Raw genomic sequence first — 21,319 nt, 5'->3', positions numbered from 1 at the left:
TGTTGCTGAGCCCATGTTGTGATATACTTTACACACTGATGTCGCATGTTGATGCAGTACAGCCTGAGGGATCAAAGGTCACGGGCTTAGCTGTTTACGTGCAGTGATTTCTCCAGATTCTCTGAACCCTTTGGTGATATTACGGACCGTAAATGGTGAAATCCCTAAATTCCTTGCAATAGCTGGTTGAGAAAGGTTTTTCTTAAACTGTTCAACAATTTGCTCACGCATTTGTTGACAAAGTGGTGACCCTCGCCCCATCCTTGTTTGTGAATGACTGAGCATTTCATGGGATCTACTTTTATACCCAATCATGGCACCCACCTGTTCCCAATTTGCCTGTTCATCTGTGGGATGTTCTAAATAAGTGTTTGATGAGCATTCCTCAACTTTATCAGTATTTATTGCCACCTTTCCCAACTTCTTTGTCACGTGTTGCTGGCATCAAATTCTAAAGTTAATGATTATTTGCAAAAAAAAAAAAAGTTTATCAGTTTGAAGTGAAGTGAAGTGAATTACATTTATATAGCGCTTTTTCTCAAGTGACTCAAAGCGCTTTACATTGTGAAACCCAATATCTAAGTTACATTTAAACCAGTGTGGGTGGCACTGGGAGCAGGTGGGTAAAGTGTCTTGCCCAGGGACACAAAGGCAGTGACTAGGATGGCGGAAGCGGGGATCGAACCTGCAACCCTCAAGTTGCTTACACGGCCGCTCTACCAACCGAGCTATACTGTCCCAACATCAAATATGTTGTCTTTGTAGCATATTCAACTGAATATGGGTTGAAAATGATTCGCAAATCATTGTATTACGTTCATATTTACATCTAACACAATTTCCCAACTCATATGGAAACGGGGTTTGTACTTTGTACAATTATTATATAATCAAAACAGTTATCAAAATTACACCATAATAATAGCCGATTTAAAAGGTAACATAACTACAAACTTGACCAATGTGAACATGGTAGATTTAAGTATGAAATAAAACTCAACAAACAACATATGTAGAAACACACATTTTTACAATGGAGTTCTGGGTGCGCATCGGACCGTCAACAAATTCTGAGCATTCTATCTACTTTAAAGATGATGGTCATGTTGACTTAAGTCTTTGCATCTTGCCGTTTCGTTATTTTATCTGTTGAGTGGATAATTTACAGTGAAAAAAGGTACTGTGCGTCGCCACAGCAGTAGTCTGCCGCCAGACACAGCAGGAGCACTTAATTGCTTGCACCTTCGCTGATTGGAGTAGCGGCAGCCAATCCAGAAGGCGCTTAAAGTCAGCTGACACGTCATCTTTAAACACAGTCATGTGTGGCGTGGGTTACACCTGAATTGCTATTGCGACATCCAGTGGACATATTTACAACAGCAGCTTCTTTCATTAGACTTAGACAAACTTTATTGATCTACAAGGGTAATTGTTCTAAAAAAAAAGATGAGTGATAAAAAAAAAAAGCAAAAAAAGTTGAGAATAATACCAAAAATCAAGTGAAATGAAGGATGTCAAAGGAGCTACTGTGATGTGCTGCCACTCTTTCAGGCGCATCAAAAGAAAAAATTGCAGCACATTTTTATACTTAACAAACTTATTTTGCGGGCCGGCTTAAGCCTGTTCGCGGGCCTGATACGTACGTTTGACACCACCTGCTGTAAATGCTTTAACTAAATCACCAAAAGATTCCCAAGTGCGGTGCATGCTGCTGCTCACTGCTCCCCTCACCTCCCAGGGGGTGAACATGGGGATGGGTCAAATGCAGAGTACAAAATTCACCACACCTCGTGTGTGTGTGACAATCGTTGGGACTTTAACTTAACTTTTTAAATATTAAATAACGATGTGTGCAGACACTCACCATCAGGGGGTCTGTTGGAGGTCGTCACTACCACCACTCCGGTCCGAAACAACGCTTCAAAAAGCTGCTTTAGGATAACGGCATCCGCGATATCAGTCACCTAGTGTAAAGAGAGCAAAAAAAAGAGGACATCATGAGTTAATGACAGGATGTATTGCTCCTTTTCGTATATTCTGCATTTGTGCAGGAGGAATAGATCAAGCCAAGCTATCAACACTTTCAGGTGCGATCATTCACTCCTTTTGAGTGGTCACGGCCACACACACTTACAGTAAAGCGACACATGCACTTGAAATGGCTGCAAGTAGTTATGAAAGTTGTAGTGAGAATGAATCACGATAGGGGCCGCATGCTGGCAAACAAGAAGCCCGCAAAAAGTCTTATGAAAGACACCTACATGTATGTGTGTGCGTGTGTGTGCTTGTGTGTGTGTGAGTCCCATGAATGCCACACTACTTCGCCACAAAACACCATTTAATTATCCGCTGCCTTTTTCATCCGCATCCTTTCCACAGTACGCAAAGGTTGATGACGACCCTGAAACAAGGCCGCCTGTGAGCCGCTGACTATTACGCGAAGGGCTCTGACCTTTCAATCAGCAATGCAGTGCTCTCACTTTCGCTCTTAATTCTCGCGTCTCTATTTTTCACCTCTACGGCACAAACATGAAGGGCAATAATGTGCAACAATCAAAGCAGCATCTATATACACAGTCACGGTCAAAAGTTTACATACACTTGTAAAGAACATAATGTCATGGCTGTCTTGAGTTTCCAATCATTTCTACAACTCTTATTTTTTTGTGATTGAGTGATTGGTGCACATACTTGTTGGTCACAAAAAACATTCATGAAGTTCGGTTCTTTTATGAATTTATTATGGGTCTACTGAAAATGTGACCATACAGTATATGCTGGGTCAAAAGTATACATACAGCAATGTTAAAGGCCTACTGAAACCCACTACTACCGACCACGCAGTCTGATAGTTTATACATCAATGATGAAATCTTAACATTGCAACACATGCCAATACGGCCGGGTTAGTTTACTAAAGTGCAATTTTAAATTTTGCGCGACATATCCTGCTGAAAACGTCTCGGTATGATGACGTCAGCGCGTGACGTCGCGGATTGTAGAGGACATTTTGAGACAGCATGGTGGCCAGCTATTTTCATCGCAAAATTCCACAGTATTCTGGACATCTGTGTTGGTGAATCTTTTGCAATTTGTTCAATGAACAATGGAGACAGCAAAGAAGAAAGCTGTAGGAGAGAAGCGGTGTATTGCGGCCGACTTCAGCAACACAAACACGGCCGGTGTTTCATTGTTTACATTCCCGAAAGATGACAGTCAATCTTTACCATTGGCCTGTGGAGAACTAGGACAATAGAGACTCTTACCAGGAGGACTTTAAGTTGGATACGCAGACACGGTACCGTGAGTACGCTTCCAAACATTTGATCGCTTGCCCGTACGTGCGTGCCGCTATGTGCATATCACGTATGTAACTTTGGGGAAATATATGTGCTTAAAACCTCTATTTATACATTTCAATATTTACAAAACAGTTGAAAATAATAATCAAAGTAAATACAAAAACAGTACAAAACAGTACAAAGAATCGCCAGGGGGTTGTAAATTCAAAGTGACTAAAATAGAATACAAACAATATAAACAAAGTGCAAAGCCATAGGCTCACTCAATTTCAGTAAATAGCTTAAATTTGGAACACAGCATCATCGTTTTCACAGCTTTTTTGTTGTGTTTACTGAGGGGAGGTGACGGCAAACAGACACCAGGGGGCAGTATATACAATTATTTATTATATATATAGTCAATATATATATATATATATAAATAATAATAAACAATACTACTGAACTAAGGAAATGAAGTGTGAACTAGAATACAAGAGTGTGTGGTGTAAGACTATGTGTGTAGTTAGCTGAAGTGTGTTACCAAGTGTTGAAGAGAGCAAACGAGGCAGTCCATGGGGCAGGCAGGTGATCCGGGGCGAGAGAGAGGCGTCAAAGTCCAGGGGCAAGCGAGGAGTCAAGGAAACGAAGGAGGCAGTCAAAATCCAGGGCAACGGAAGGTAAACACTGCGGAGGCACGGGAGAACAAACAAGGATGTCAGACACGAGGGAAAACACGCAGAGACAGAGAGAGATCATAAGCCTTACGGTACACCATGAGAAAACTAAGTTCCCGCGCCGATCCTAGGGTCCACTGGTCTTTTAACCAGCTCGCCCTCATCAGTTCCAGGTGTGAAGATTGCCAGCAAGTGATTGCAGCTGGTGGCTGCTGCAGGGCGGGGACGCGCGCGGCGCGTCCCTGGATGTGCGCACCCGTGGGCGTGTCCCGAGGTGCGCACAGACGGATGAGCGGCGTTGGCAGGAGCCTGAGCCGTAACATTTTTGGTTGTTAGAGGTAGAAAGTGTTTTAATGTAGAGTTCTAAATATTTTTTAAAGGCACAAAAAACTGGTCGGGTATTGAGAAACTTACATTTATGAATATAAAACTTAGCCAATAGTATAATGAGATTGCAAAGGTAAAATTCCTTTTAAAAATTGTTTTCATACAGTGTAAATCCAAATAGCACATCTTTAATGCAAGTGTGGGAGTCGGTTCTGAAGTATGAAGTAAAGAGACATAAATTCGTCACCTCGCCTGGTTATTGACTCCAACCCAGAATATTACACTGCCCATACCTACGCTCCTTCAAAGGCTGTGCTACTGGCTGCAAAGCATTGCACTTTCAAATACAACAATGAGTAGAGAGCAGTGTCATGTGAGTATATGTGTAAATAAATGAACACTGAAATTCAAGTATTTATTTTATTTATATTTATATATATATATATATATATATATATATATATAAAAATACACTCATATGTATATGTGTATATATATATATATATATATATATAAAAATACACTCATATGTATATGTGTATATATATATATATATATATATATATATATATATATATATACATACACATATTTTATATATATATATATATATATATATATATATATATATATATATATATATATATATATATAGCTAGAATTCACTGAAAGTCAAGTATTTATTTTATTTATATATAAATATAAATATATATATATATATATATATATATATATATATATATATATATATATATATATATATACATATATATATATATATATAAGAAATACTTAAATTTCAGTGAATTCTAGCTATAAATATACTCCTCCCCCCTTAACCCTGCCCCCCGGCCCCGCCCACACCCACCTAGGTCTCAAGGTTGGCAAGTATGCCTGAAGGAATCAATAAAGTACTATCCATCTATCTATCTATCTAATAAACCGTGATTAATCATGATTAATACAAATTTAAATTGTGATTAATCTGATTTAAAAAAAATTGTCATTTGACACCACTAATTACAATTCATATACTGTATATTGACTGATACAATTGGCCTTCTGAGGGCATCCATAACTGCTATTATGGCCCTCAATAAAAACGAGTTTGACACCCCTGATTTAAAGCTTGCAGACATACACACAGAAGACAAAGTTTCGGAATCAAACATGAGGAAGAAGAAAGTTTCGGATTGAAAGTCGCACCCCTTCCTCGTCCCCTGCTTTCCTCTCTTCAAACAGGCACTTTTAATGGCCATACCCACAGCATATGTCTCCTTTCATAACCTGGAGAGTCGCCTGCTTTTTGCATATTAGCCCCAATGCCCTCGCCAATACTTGATTACCATGTGTGTTAAAGCCTTGATTTCGCTAAGGAGAGGTGCCTGGGGGCATCAAATTAGCCCGTGATTGTGTGCTCTCGTAATGAGAATCAACAAAAAGCCAAGGCTCGGGTGTCTCTCTGAAAGAGAACCCCCCGTTTCCTCCGACTGCAGAATTTTATTTTCATTTCAAAAGAATCATTTAGGAAATGACCTTTCATGCACCCTGGATTTGTTTATTCATGTGCCCTCAACACGGGCATAGTATGAGGGGCAATATTTATTGCTGAATGAGTCATATAAGGGGGGGAATGGGTCGAATGAGAAAAGTGAAGGGGCCTGATGTAGCACTTGTGGAAGACAAAAAAAAATAATGGCGCAATCTCCGTCATCCAATAGCAATATTTAAATGAGCGCCCAATTACTCAAGCGGCTGTGCATTTACAGCGACGCCACACGGGTGCCACATTAAACGCCTTTTGATGTCGCACCTCTTCACGTACACAACCTATGACGCACGATCATTTCCTTCACACTCCCGTCCTTCCTTTTTTTCCGCTCTTCGTCTAACTTGGACTTCACAATGGCGAGTATTCATTAGGGGGAAAGAAAAAAACACATAGAGGGAGGATTGGGGGTGGGGGCTACAAATTACTGATAATGGCACGGCGCTAATGAAGAGAATGGAGAAATGTCATTAGCATTTAAGAGGATAAGATCCATCTGACCCGCCGCCAGTCGCTTTCTAGCTCCACTCACTTAAAGAAGCAGGAGAGTGAGACTGATACCCAGTCTCATTTGCATGGCTGAGTGGAGGAGGATGCTGATTGGTATAGAACCTCCAACCCCCCCATCACCACATACACACACACTTCTCCCTCTCAACACCACCTCCACCCTTGCAACCTCTTGTTTATGCATCACAAACAACGCGCACATGTCCGCTTGTCATTCAACAGTCGACAACAGCGACAACGTGGCGACGGGCAAACAAAAACAAAATCAATGAGCGAGCACAAACAGCGCCGCCGGTTTGAAGCGTGAAAGACGGACCCCCGCGTGAAAAGGAGACGCTCTTGATCCTCGCACGTGCACGGGCGGTGATTAGAGCGTGCGGCCACACCGACCGCGGCCTTTGACCTCCTGGCTTTATAGCCGCCATGATATCAGAGAGAGGAGCCACATTGTGCTGCTAACAGATGCGCTTTGGCGAAGGTAATTGCAAAGACAGAAGCTCACTTATCCTGCAGAGAAATAGAATAGACCACAGCCTCGCTCCGAAGATCAAACTAACGAGGATTTCTGCAGCTCTAAGAAATAAAAAAAAAAAGCCTTGTGTTGGAGCCAGTGAGCAATCTTTAGGAAATAGGAAAGGTTAGATTTAGACTTAAACCACTTTCCACCCCAAAAGGGACAATAGGTAGAAAATGGATGGATGGACATCATTTAAAGGCCTACTGAAACCCACTACTACCGACCACGCAGTCTGATAGTTTATATATCAATGATGAAATCTTAACATTGCAACACATGCCAATACGGCCGGGTTAGCTTACTAAAGTGCAATTTTAAATTTTGCGCGAAATATCCTGCTGAAAACGTCTCGGTATGATGACGTCTGCGCGTGACGTCACGGATTGTAGAGGACATTTTGGGACAGCATGGTGGCCAGCTATTAAGTCGTCTGTTTTCATCGCAAAATTCCACAGTATTCTGGACATCTGTGTTGGTGAATCTTTTGCAATTTGTTCAATGAACAATGGAGACAGCAAAGAAGAAAGCTGTAGGTGGGAAGCGGTGTATTGCGGCCGGCTTCAGCAACACAAACACAGCCGGTGTTTCATTGTTTACATTCCCGGAAGATGACAGTCAAGCTTTACCATTGGCCTGTGGAGAACTGGGACAACAGAGACTCTTACCAGGAGGACTTTGAGTTGCATGCGCAGACGCGGTACCGTGAGTACGCATGCAGCTGCGGCTTCCAAACATTTGATCGCTTGCCCGTACGTGCGTGTCGCTATGTGCATGTCACGTACTTTACTTTGGGGAAATATATGTGCTGTATGAACTTTGGGGAGGTGAGCGGTACTTTGGGCTGTGGGATTGAGTGTGTTGTGCAGGTGTTTGAGTTGTATTGGCGGGTTATATGGACGGGAGGGGGGAGGTGTTTGTTATGCGGGATTAATTTGTGGCATATTAAATATAAGCCTGGTTGTGTTGTGGCTAATAGAGTATATATATATATGTCTTGTGTTTATTTACTGTTTTAGTCATTCCCAGCTGAATATCAGGTCCCACCCGCCTCTCACAGCATCTTCCCTATCTGAATCGCTCCCACTGCCCTCTAGACCTTCACTCTCACTTTCCTCATCCACAAATCTTTCATCCTCGCTCAAATTAATGGGGAAATCGTCGCTTTCTTGGTCCAAATCGCTCTCGCTGCTGGTGGCCATGATTGTAAACAATGTGCAGATGTGAGGAGCTCCATAACCTGTGACGTCACGCTACTCGTCTGCTACTTCCGGTACAGGCAAGGCTTATTTATCAGCGACCAAAAGTTGCGAACTTTATCGTCGATGTTCTCTACTAAATCCTTTCAGCAAAAATTTGGCAATATCGCGAAATGATCAAGTATGACACATAGAATGGACCTGCTATCCCCGTTTGAATAAGAAAATCGCATTTCAGTAGGCCTTTAAAGCAGGGGTGTCAAACGTATGGCCCAAGGGCCGAAACAGGCCCGCGAACAGGTTTTATCCGGCTCGCGGGATGAGTTTGCCAAGTTTAAAAATTAACCTGAAATTTTTGATTGAAAGAAACGGCTGTTCTAAATGTGTCCACTGGATGTCGCAATAGCAATTCTTTGTATCTTTGGAGATCAGTGTTGTCAAAGTCAAGGCCCGCGGTTGACAACACTGATCTCCTTGACTTTGACAACAATGAATGATCTATGGCAGGGGTAGGGAACCTATGGCTCTAGAGCCAGATGTGGCTCTTTTGATGACTGCATCTGGCTCTCAGATAAATCTTAGCTGACATTGCTTAACACGATAAGTAGTGAATAATTCCGCTGGTAATCACAGTGTTAAAAATAACGTTCAAATTATAAAACATTCTCATGCATTTTAATCCATCCATCCGTTTTCTATCGCAACTGTTCAAGAAGTCGAATTAATGGTAAGAAGTATTTTATTTATTATTGGTTAGCTTTATCATTTATTTAGAATAACAATGTTATCAAAAAGAATAAAATACTTATTATACTCTAAAAATGTTGGTCTTACTTAAAAATGCACACATTTAGTTGTATTCAGTGTTAAAAAATATTATATGGCTCTCACGGAAATACATTTTGAAATATTTGGCTTTCATGGCTCTCTCAGCCAAAAAGGTTCCCGACCCCTGATCTATGGCCCCCGGCATGATATTTGATTAGTATTAGAACCGGCCCGCAGGCCCGAGCTAACCTGACTCTCGCCAGACCCTTGTAGTTCGCTGAGCTCCACACAGGGGTCTGGGCTCGAGGGCAATGCAAACTCCTTCAAGATAGCAAAAAATAATGAACCAATCAGGATCGCCGGGCGGGATTTTATAGATGTGATGTAGCGCCGAAGCGACTGTTTGATTCAAACAACAATGGCGGCACGCAGCGAGGACTCGTGTGCTGACATTGATTCTACTATTGCAACTGTTTTGCGACATCGGTCGTCTACTGACAATGCTGCGTTGTTTCGGTAAAAGTTCTTTAACTTTTCGCTCTGTCGTTATCCAATATGTCGGCTGTTCTCTTTTGGATTTCCCAGCGTCGCTCTCATCAGCATCACGGGTTGATTTAGATGTGAGTGGTTGAATTAGCACGTCATTCAAGATAACGGACAAGTGGGTTTAATGATTTTTTTTACAAGGCCCCGCCTTCTGAAATACATCTCCTATCGAGATCTCCCTCCTTGTATGGAGCTCGGCGAACTACAAGGATCTGGCGAGAGTCGGGTTAGGCCACAGCCGCCTGCTGCTGTTTTGCACGCACCATTACTCCATCAGTGTTGGCTCTAGGAATTTTCAAACTGGGGTCCCAGGGACCCTATCAAGTCATAAAAATGGGGTCCCACAGTAAATTTTTGGGGTCCCACTTTTTTGTAACCGTTTTGAAAACAAATGATAAATGTATGCATTATCCTGTTATATCTTACATTCTTTATTGTGTTTTGGAAAAAGGTTGTCATAAACGTTACTTCATTCATTAAAAAAAAAAAATACAAAAGAAAACTAATTTTTATGCATGTATAAATGTATTCAGTTATAAACATCCATTCACTTTCTTCTTTCCTTCCTGGATCTAAACTTTACCGCTGCCGGTCTTTTTTTCTATATTTTTATTGTAATATTTTCAGAATGTGTTTGTTCTATTTTTGGCCAAAGTAAGACAAAGAAAACAATCTGAAGTTGTCTTTATTTTTTTGTTTTAATGCCATGATTTTGATAGTCCGGCCCACGTGTGCACAGATTTTCCTCCATGAGATCCCTGAGCTAAAATGACTTTGACACCCCTGATTTAAAGTGATGCTGAAACCATATGACTGTATGCTGTATTCACAAACACCACTAGGTGTCCCCACTCCTATTTTTGTTGCCATGTTGAAAGCCTGATTATGCAGTTGACCACAGAGGGCAATGAAAAATACATCAAACTAATGAAGACATGTAAAATAGCATTTAATATCACATAATCCCCATATTCGTATTATCAGTTATTAATTTCAATGCCAATTTCAGGTGACATATTTCATTTATCAATATTGCTTACTCTATGTTTAAGGAACACATTTGACAGTGGAACAAAACAATGTACATCTCTTTCTGTACAAATCATGATGGTGAGAATATATACATTTTGAGTAACTGATGTGTCGTGGAAATAAAAATATGAATTCCTAATGCTGTATTTTTTTTGCCTGCGATGAGGTGGCGACTTGTCCAGGGTGTACCCCGCCTTCCGCCCGATTGTAGCTGAGATAGGCTCCAGCGCCCCCGCGACCCCGAAGGGACTAAGCGGTAGAAAATGGATGGATGGATGGATGTATTTTTTTGAATAGGAAGCAGATATTCAAAGTTTCAGTCATGAATTATTTTAATATTCCATCCATCTTCTTCCGCTTATCCAAGGTCGGGTCGCGGGGCAGCAGCCTACGCAGGGAAGCCCAGACTTTCCTCTCCCCAGCCCCTTCGTCCAGCTCTTCCCGGGGGATCCCGAGGCGTTCCCAGGCCAGCCGGGAGACATAGTCTTCCCAACGTGTCCTGGGTCTTCCCCGCGGCCTCCTACCGGTTGGACGTGCCCTAAACACCTCCCTAGGTTTTTTAATATAGTATCAATTTTAATATTGTATCAATATTTTTTTATTTAATATTGAGTGAATGGAATATGTATGTACTATTATATACACCACAGTTACTGTGGATGTATTGCTATATACTAAATATTTACCAGGTACTGTGTATGTACTACGATATACTAAATATACACAACAGTTACTGTGTATTAGAGATGCGCGGATAGGCAATTATTTCATCCGCAACCGCATCAGAAAGTCGTCAACCATCCGCCCGGATGTAACATTTGATCAGAACCGCATCCGCCCGTTGTTATATATCTAATATAGACGATGCAAGGCATTAGTGAGGCATACCTGCCAACTACTCCGGTTTTCCCGTAATTCGTACGGTTTTCATCAACCTATTCCGGGTTACGGTTGCAGTGATAAAAAATACGGTTTTTCATTAATTAAAAAAAAAAAGGGTGAAAACTACGCGAATTGCACCTTGTGCAGACAAGATTTTTCGATCGGACACGGAGGAATTAGCGATGTAAAAGACCATGTTGGGACAAAAAAACACAAGTCTAATGCCGTTGCTAGCGATACAAGTGGAAAACTTTCAACGTTTTTCGTCGCCCAAACAGATTCTTTGGATGTGATAAATGCCGAAGTTTTATTTACGGAGGCAATAATTGAGCATGGATTTCCAAACGCACTGGCTGATCACATGGGACAGTTAAATGTTTGTAATGCAACCTTTAAAAATCATTACGCGGTGATCGCGGTCCCAAAAATAAACTTTTCTTGCATGATAATGTCCAGAAAAACTCGCTTTATATTACTATAGAGTCCTTTTAACGAATGAGTTTGATGGTTTATCACAAACCTTAAATGAAAGAAGTCCTTTGTTCTCCTGCACCATGCATGCGCTTTGGCCTTGCTTCGTGTTTGGTGCGCAATAAAGTTACCATATCATTTTTGCAGTATGACCAATCTGATAGAATACATTTGGATTTTAGCCACAAAAAGGTAATGACACCAATGTTATCTATTGGAATTGTTTAGTACTGTTATACTGTTAAAAGTGTTTATACTATTTATGCTTTCAAGTCCAAGTTGAAGAAATCTTGTTAAATGTTGACAGCATAACTACCAAAATACAGAAGTATGTCCTTAATATTTTTGCAGTGCTATTTCTGTTGAAAAGTTAAAATGATTACATTAGAGATGTGATGTGCCACTTTTCAAGTGTCTGATGGCTTAAATTAATTTTCATTAATTTTTCATATTTTGAATTCTTTTGAAAGGCTTACAAAAAAACTACATTTGAATTGTAATTCCATGCTATTGACAGGACTTAATTTTAATGAAGTTAGCTTACCATGTTTACAGTATGATAATTGTGATAGAAATGTGAATTTTAGGCACAGAATATTTTTTACAATTGAACAAGGCAGTAGATTATACAAGCTTGGACAGAAAGTTAATGACACCAATTTTTTTTTAATGGAATTGTTTAGTACTGTTTTACCATTTGTTTACTGTAAAAAGTGTTTATACTGTTTATACTTTCAATTAACAAATTGAAGTCTTGTGAAAGGTTGACAGGATAACTGGCATTAACTGTCAAAATAATTTCAAACTATTGAAGTTAGCTTACAGAATAAACATGCCAATGAACCCATATGATTTTTGCTGTAATATTTTTGTTTTGAAAAGTCACTGTGACTGATAGAAAAGTGATGGTTTTACAACATTTTAACCTGTCTGAATGCTAATAATCATTTTGCGTCGGGGGGCGAAGCCCTGAACCCTCCACCAGGACTTTGTCCTGGACCTACCGGGGCCTGCGGCCCTTGGACCCTGGCTACTAGGTTTTTCTGATTTCAAAAGTTGGCAGGTATGGTGAGGTTATAAAGCTTTTGCCTGTTAAAGAAAGGAGACTGATCCAATGCAGCACAGACATTCGCTTGCCACGACCCAGACGCACACCAGTGCGCAATCATATGGGAGCCGCGCTGAGCGCACCTCCAAGCGCGTCTCGCTGCCGGCGACGGCCGGGTATGGGCCCGACGCTCCAGCGCCATCCATTTTCAGGGCTAGTTGATTCGGCAGGTGGGTTGTTACACACTCCTTAGCGGGTTCCGACTTCCATGGCCATGACTTCCATGCTCTCTATATCAACCAGGGTGAGCCCCACCCCTTTCGTGAGCGCACTGCGCGCGGACTGACCCCTGTTACGCGCCCCCGGCAACAGGGGTGGCGGGCAGGTAAGCTGCGCGGGCGGAGCGCGCGGAGTGACCCCTGTTACGAGCCCCCGGCCACGGGGGTGGCGGGCAGGTAAGCTGATTACCTGCTGCGCGTGACGCCGGCCGCGGCGAAGGCGGACGAGGCGGGGTGTCGGTGCGGTGGGCGCGGTGGTGACCCTGGACGTGCGTCGGGCCCTTCTCGCGGATCGCCTCAGCTACGGCTCCCACCGGGAGCCGTAGCTGAGGCACCTGCGAGAAGGGCCTGCAGGTGCCTGCAAGGGCCTGCAGGTGCCTGCAGCATATGCAGGCACCTGCATATGCTGCAGGTGCCTGCTCGTTTTTCGTATGTGGGTAACAACATTTAACTATGTATATATATTTCCGAATTGGTTTAACTGCCACCCGCCTGAATCTATTTGAAATCTAATTTTTTTAATTTCAATCGCCCGACCCGACCCGACCCGACCCGCGGATAAAATCACATTTTTTTAAATTTCATCCGCCCGATCCGCGGATAATCCGCGGACTCCGCGGTTGTGCCCGCAAACCGCGCATCTCTACTGTGTATATACTAATATATACTGTAGCACTGTTACTGTGTATGCACTACTATATACTAAATATACACCACAGTTACTGTGTATATACTATACCACTATTGCTGCAAATGCACTAAAAATATACTAAATATACACCAGTTACTGTGTATTTACCATTACATACTAAATATAACCAGTTACTGTGTATGTATTATTATACACACCACAGTTAATGCGTATGCACTATTATATAAACCCCAGTTACTGTGTATAAAGCATTTTATACACAGTTACTATGTATGTTCTACTATACATAGTACATACATAGTAACTATGTATAATAGTACTATACATAGTATAGTACTATGTATAGTACTATACTATACATAGTAATGCCAAAACCACAGTTACTGTGTATATACTATTATATACTATGTTTACACCACTGTTACTGTGCATGGACTAGTATATATACATTTACTCTGTATGAACTATTATATACTAAACATACATCACAGTTACTGTGTATATACTATTATATACTATTATTACACAACAGTTACTGTGTATATACTAATATATACTGTAGCACTGTTGCTGTGTATGTACTATTTATTATATAATAAGTATACACCAGTTACTATGTATGTACTATTATACACACCACAGTTACGGTGTATGTACGATTATATACACCACAGTTACTGTGTATGTACGATTATATACACCACAGTTACTGTGTATTTACTATTACATACTAAATATAACCAGTTACTGTGTATGTATTATTATACACACCACGGTTACTGTGTGTGTACTATAATAAAAACCACAGTTACTGTGTATATAGCATTATATACACAATTACTGTGTATGTCTATTATATACTACAAAACCAGTGAAGTTGGCACGTTGTGTAATTCATAAATAAAAATAGAATACAATGTTTTGCAAATCCTTTTCAACTTATATTCGATTGAATACACTGCAAAAACAAGATATTTAATGTTTGAACTGAGAAACATAATTTTTTTTGCAAATAATCATTAACTTAGATTTTAATGGCAGCAACACATTGCAAAAAAGTTGGCACAGGGGCATTTTTGCCACTGTTACATTACCTTTCCTTTTAACAACACTCAGTAAACGTTTCGGAACTGAGGAGACACATTTTTGAAGCTTTTCAGGTGGAATTATTTCCCATTCTTGCTTGATGTACAGCTTAAGTTGTTCAAGAGTCCGGGGTCTCCGTTGTGGTATTCTAGGCTTCATATTGCGCCACACACTTTCAATGGGAGACAGGTCTAGACTACAGGCAGGCCAGTCTAGTACCCGCACTCTTTTACTATGAAGCCACGCTGTTGTAACACGTGGCTTGGCATTGTCTTGCTGAAATAAGCAGGGGCGTCCATGATAACGTTGCTTGGATGGCAACATATGTTGCTCCAAAACCTGTATGTACCTTTCAGCATTAATGGTGCCTTCACAGATGTATAAGTTACCCATGCCTTGGGTACTAATACACCCCCATACCATCACAGAGGCTGGCTTTTGAACTTTGCGCCTATAACAATGCGGATGGTTCTTTTCCTCTTTGGTCCAGAGGACATGACGTCCACCGTTTCCAAAAACAAATTGAAATGTGGACTTGTCAGACCACAGAACACTTTTCCACGTTGCATCAGTCCATCTTAGATGAGCTCGGGCCCCGCAAAGCCGGCAGCGTTTCTGGGTGTTGTTGATAAATGGCTTTCGCTTTGCATAGTAGAGTTTTAACTTGCATTTACAGATGTAGCGACCAACTGTAGTTACTGACTGGAAATTTCACTTGAAAAAACCCCTCTGACTGATAAAACTGCTACCAAGTTTTGAGCAAATAAAAGTAATGCATTCAAGTCAAACACTTTAAAAATGTTCCTCTGCAACATTTTGACAATAAAATTGCATTTGAGTCCAAATATAGTTTTTTTTTTTAATTATGCAAGTGAGTAATAACCGCTGATTAATCATGATTAATCTCAATTCAAAAGTGTGATTAATCTGATTAAACAATTCATCATTTGACAGTACTATTTTCAACACAATACTAACACAACTACAGTATGTAAACCCAGGAAGTGAAACAACTATCAGTTATTGCTGAGGCGTGGAGAAGGGGTGAGATGAAATAAACTCAGCTTCTTCCGACTACTTTTCAAACATGTTGATTTGTGCAACCATAATCATTGAAACTTGGTAAAAATAAAATGTATTTAAAGAGGAATAATACATTGAATTAAAATAGAACTGGTGTTTGCTCTAAAGACTTAAATTGCAAGAGATGTTGACACTAAAATATTTTTAAAACCTATTTTGAAAACTATCACAACACAATTGAAGTAAAAGGTTCTTAAAGAAGGAGGCAACAAAAAAGACAAAAGACCATTTTAAAGCTGCATTGTTAACTTGCCTAACACAGTCACTCACCTGAAACTCGTCAAAACACAAGAGGCAGGTTTCACGGGAGATCTCCATGGCGACCGGCGATATGGGGTCATAGGTGAACATGTCGCCCAGCTTTCGTTTCGGCAGGCTTTGTTTCCGCCGGTGGATCCCTTTAAGAAGCACACAAATGTCACGCACATCTTAAAGCGCACCTGCACGGCCAAACCCGACAAAGCTGCCGCGTAAAGGGGGTAATTTCACCAGTATGCATAATTAGTAGCAGAGATAAGTATAGGATGTAGAGCGCCGGCGGGGTCGGGACATTTCCGCTAACTTAGTCGTAAGACGAAGTTGTTGCGGCGTTGTGGGAGAAGAGTACTAACTTTTGTGGACGTCCAACATGAAGCCATTGAAGTGGACTCTCTTTTTACGACTGCTTGGCACCCCCGAGAAAAAAATATCCATGAGCATTGTCTTCCCTGTACCTGATTGGAAGACACATTGCAGGAAAGATTTTCATTTACATATATATAAACACATATATATATATATATATATATATACACACACATATATATATACATATATATACACAAATATATATATATATATGTATATATATATATACATATATATATATACATATATATGTATATATATATATACATATATATATATATATATATATATATATATATATATATATATATATATATATATATATATATATATATACACACATATATATATATATATATATATATATATACACAATTGAACCAAATAATGTGTTTATAAAACATAATAATTCCCATTTATATAAATAAAAGGTATATTATCACCAATAATACAAACCCCAAAACCAGTGAAGTTGGCACATTGTGTAAATGGTAAATAAGAACAGAATACAATGATTTGCAAATCCTTTTCAACTTATATTCAATTTAATAGACTGCACAGACAAGATACTTAACGTTCGAACTGTAAAACGCTGTTATTTTTTTCAAATATTAGCTCATTTGGAATTTGATGCCTGCAACATGTTTCTAAAAAGCTGGTACATGTGGCAAAAAGACTGAGGTGGGTGCCATGATTAGGTATAAAAGCAGCTTCCATGAAATGCTCAGTCATTCACAAACAAGGATGGGGTGAGGGTCACCACTTTGTGAACAAATGCATGAGCAAATTGTCCAACAGTTTAAAAACAACATTTCTCAACCAGCTATTGCAAAGAATTTAGAGATTTCACCATCTACGATCTGTAATATCATCAAAAGGTTCAGAGAATCTGGAGAAATCACTGCACGTAAGCGATGATATTATGGACCTTCGATCCCTCAGGCGGTACTGCAGCAAAAAGCAACATCCGTGTGTAAAGGACATCACCACATGGGCTCAGGAACACTTCAGAAAACCACTGTCAGTAACTACAGTTGGACACTACATCTGTAAGTGCAAGTTAAAATTATACTATGCAAAGCCAAAGTCATTTATCAACAACACCCAGAAGTAGGGCTGGGCGATATGGCCTTTTTTTAATATCTCGATATTTTTAGGCCATATCGCGATACACGACATATATCTCGATATTTTGCCTTAGCTTTGAATTAACACTTGATACATATAATCACAGCAGTATGATGATTCTATGGGTCTACATTAAAACATTCTTGTTCATACTGCATTAATATATGCTCATTTTAAACTTTCATGCAGAGAGGGAAATCACAACTAAGTCAGTTTAGCAAAAGTGTATTTATCAAACAGTTATTAAGCAGTGGCACAAACATTCATGTCATTTCCAAAACAGAAAGTACAAGATTGTCAGAGACATTTTAAAACAAGCTATAAGTGCACTTTTGTGCATGATGACACACAAGATATTTCAATAAGTGTCGCAGAAAAATGAGCTGCATATCAAATAGTATATGTCCTACGGTGTTGATGTGGAAATAATTGCTTCGGCATTTAGTTGGTGTGGCACCGAACGGAGATGTTGACATGATGTAAAGACATATTCCCGCTTGAAGCCAAACCACCGTCAGATGATGGACCCCGTGCAGTTTTTCTTGGGAATGAATTATTCCTCCATTTGTTACCAGATTCGCACCTTCTTCCTCTCGTATTACTACTCAAACCACACCGTTTGCTGTTAGCATCACAGCTAACGTTACCATGTCGCTACCTCTCGCTCTGCGGGAGCGTGTGACGTTGCTCACGTGACAGTATGTGACGTATGTAAGAAGGTGCGCTTGTTTTAAAGTCTCTGTGAGAAGGAGAGACAGGAAAGAGTGAGAAACGCATGCAGTTTAATGCCCCGCAGCTAAAAGCAACTGCGTAAGAACGTATACTTGAATATCACGATACAGTCATGTTCTATATCGCACAGAGACAAACCCGCAATATATCGAGTATATCGATATATTGCCCAGCCCTACCCAGAAGCACTGCCGGCTTTGCTGGGCCCGAGCTCATCTTAGATGGACTGATGCAAAGTGGAAAAGTGTTCTGTGGTCTGACGAGTCCACATTTCATATTGTTTTAGGAAACTGTGGACGTCGTGACCAAAGAGGAGAAGAACCATCCGGATTGTTATAGGCGCAAAGTTCAATAGCCAGCATCTGTGATGGTATGGGGGTGTATTAGTGCCCAAGGCATGGGTAACTTACACATCTGTGAAGGCACCATTAATGCTGAAAGGTATATACAGGTTTTGGAGCAACATATGTTGCCATCCAAGCAACGTTATTATGGACGCCCCTGCTTATCAAGACAATGCCAAGCCACGTGTTACAGCGTGGCTTCGTAGTAAAAGAGTGCAGGTCCTAGACTGGCCTGCCTGTAGTTCAGACCTGTCTCTCATTGAAAATGTGTGGCGCAATAGGAAGCCTGAACATCTTAAGCTGTACATCAAGCAAGAATGGGAAAGAATTCCACCTGAAAAGCTTAAAAAATTGGTCTCCTCAGTTCCCAAACGTTTAGGCAAGGCAAGGCAAGGCAACTTTATTTGTATAGCACTTTTCATACGCAAGGCAGACTCAAAGTGCTTCACAGACAACAAAGTGAAATGAAAGAAAATAAAAGCAAAATTAAAATGCAGACAATAAAAATAAAAACAGTGCGGACGTTAAAAGTTAAAAGATTAAAAGATTTAGCTGAAAGCTAAGGTGAACATAAAAGTTTTCAATCTAGTTTTAAAAGTAGTCAGAGTTGGGGAAAGTCTGACATCTTCAGGAAGTTTATTCCAGCTATTTGTTGAATAGTGACTGAATGATGCTCCCCCTTGATTTGAGTTTACTATGGGAACCGCTAACAGATTGGTCTCAGAAGATCTTAGTGATCTAGAGGGCTTATATAGTGGGAGCATATCAGTGATATACTTCGGCCCTAGACCATGTAGTGATTTATATGTGAGCAGGAGGATTTTGAAATCAATTCTCTGATGTACAGGGAGCCAATGTAAGGATTTAAGAATTGGTGTAATGTGCTCACATTTTTTGGTCTTTGTTAGAACTCTAGTAGCAGCGTTCTGAACAAGCTGTAGCTGCCTGACAGTTTATTTGGGAAGACCTGCAAGGAGACCATTACAATAGTCTAGCCTACTGGTAATAAAGGCATGTACAAGTTTTTCTAAGTCTTGAGCTGACATGAGCCCTCAAAGTCTTGTTACATATTTGAGGTGATAGTCGGCCGATTTTGTTACTGATTTGATGTGACTGTCGAAATGTAAATCAGAATCTAAAATAACCCCAAGTTTTCTGGCTTTATTTGAGGTTTTCAGGGACAGTGATTGAAGGTGTTGGATGACTTTAAACCTTTCTTTTTTAGCACCAAAAACAATTATCTCAGTTTTATCTTCATTTAGTTGTAGGAAATTTTGGCACATCCAGTGTTTGACTTGCTCAGTGCACTGGCACAGAAGATCTATGGGGCGATAGTCATTCGGTGATAGCGCTACATAGATTTGGGTGTAATCGGCATAGCAATGATGGTCAAAGTTATTATTTTGCATGATTTGTCCTAGTGGAAGCATATAGATGTTAAATAAAGTCGGCCCCAAGATTGAACCTTGGGGGTCTCCACACGTTACGTTGGTTGGTTCTGATATAAAGTCACCAATGGAAACAAAATAGTTCCTATCTTGTAGATATGACTTGAACCAGCTTAAAACTGTGCCTGAGATCCCCACACAGTTTTCCAATCTGTCCAAAAGTATTGAGTGGTCGACAGTGTCAAATGCAGCACTGAGGTCCAATAGCATTAATACTGAAGTTTTGCCAGAGTCTGTGTTTAGACGGATGTCATTTATAACTTTAAACTTTAAACTCTGTGCTATGAAGAGGTCGAAATCCTGACAGGAAGTTGTTGTGGCAGCCAGTAGAAGCCAAGAAGTCATTTAGTTGTTGGAGGACAACTTTCTCAATTATTTTACTTATGAATGGTAGATTTGAAATTGGTCTGTAGTTGTTGATAACAGAGGCATCTAGGCTCCGCTTTTTTAGAAGAGGTTTAATGGCTGCAGTTTTGAAAGCCTTTGGGAAATTGCCCGATTGAATAGAATTATTAACTATTTGCAATACGTCTGTTGATAGGCAGTCAAAAACATTCTTAAAGAAGTTGGTAGGTAAAACATCAAGGCAGCAGGTGGATGACTTTAGAGCTGTCACCGTTTCCACTAGAGTTTTAGAGTCTATGGCATTAAAGCTTGCCATCATTGCTGTGTTACTTTTGCCTAAATGGGGAGGTGATCCAACTTTTTTACTTGAGATATTGATGGCGCATCTGATGCCTTCAATTTTATCAGTATAAAAGAATGCAAACTCATTGCATTTCTGTGTGGAATGGAGTTCGGCTGGTATTTGTGTTGGGGGGTTGGTCAGTCTGTCAACGGTTGTGAAAAGGGTTTACTGAGTGTTGTTAAGTTAAGTTAAAGTTAAAGTACCAATGATTGTCACACACACAGTAGGTGTGGTGAAATTTGTCGTCTGCATTTGACCCATCCCCTTGTTCACCCCCTGGGAGGTGAGGAGAGCAGTGAGCAGCAGCGGTGGTCGCGCCCTGGAATCATTTTGGTGATTTAACCCCCAATTCCAACCCTTGATGCTGAGTGCCAAGCAGGGAGGCAATGGGTCCCATTTTTATAGTCTTTGGTATGACTAAAAGGAAAGGCCATGTAACACAGTGGTAA

At 40.4% G+C, this 21,319-nt stretch overlaps 1 protein-coding gene across 2 annotated transcripts in view; it reads right to left on the bottom strand.

Moving 5' to 3' along the window:
* The window catches only part of afg1lb (AFG1 like ATPase b), a 133,522-nt gene that overhangs the window by 77,123 nt on the left and 35,080 nt on the right, over positions 1-21,319 (bottom strand). For both annotated transcript variants that reach the window (XM_072916265.1, XM_061987263.2), the window contains 3 exons: positions 16,515-16,616; positions 16,174-16,301; positions 1,865-1,964 (listed from right to left, as the gene is read on the bottom strand). In XM_072916265.1, coding sequence (XP_072772366.1) covers positions 1,865-1,964; positions 16,174-16,301; positions 16,515-16,616 — 330 coding nt within the window. The remainder of the gene's footprint in view (positions 1-1,864; positions 1,965-16,173; positions 16,302-16,514; positions 16,617-21,319) is intronic.

The sequence above is a fragment of the Nerophis lumbriciformis genome, linkage group LG26, assembly GCF_033978685.3.
Source record: "Nerophis lumbriciformis linkage group LG26, RoL_Nlum_v2.1, whole genome shotgun sequence".
Classification (NCBI taxonomy): Eukaryota; Metazoa; Chordata; class Actinopteri; order Syngnathiformes; family Syngnathidae; genus Nerophis; species Nerophis lumbriciformis.
This window is presented reverse-complemented; position numbering and strand designations above follow the sequence as displayed.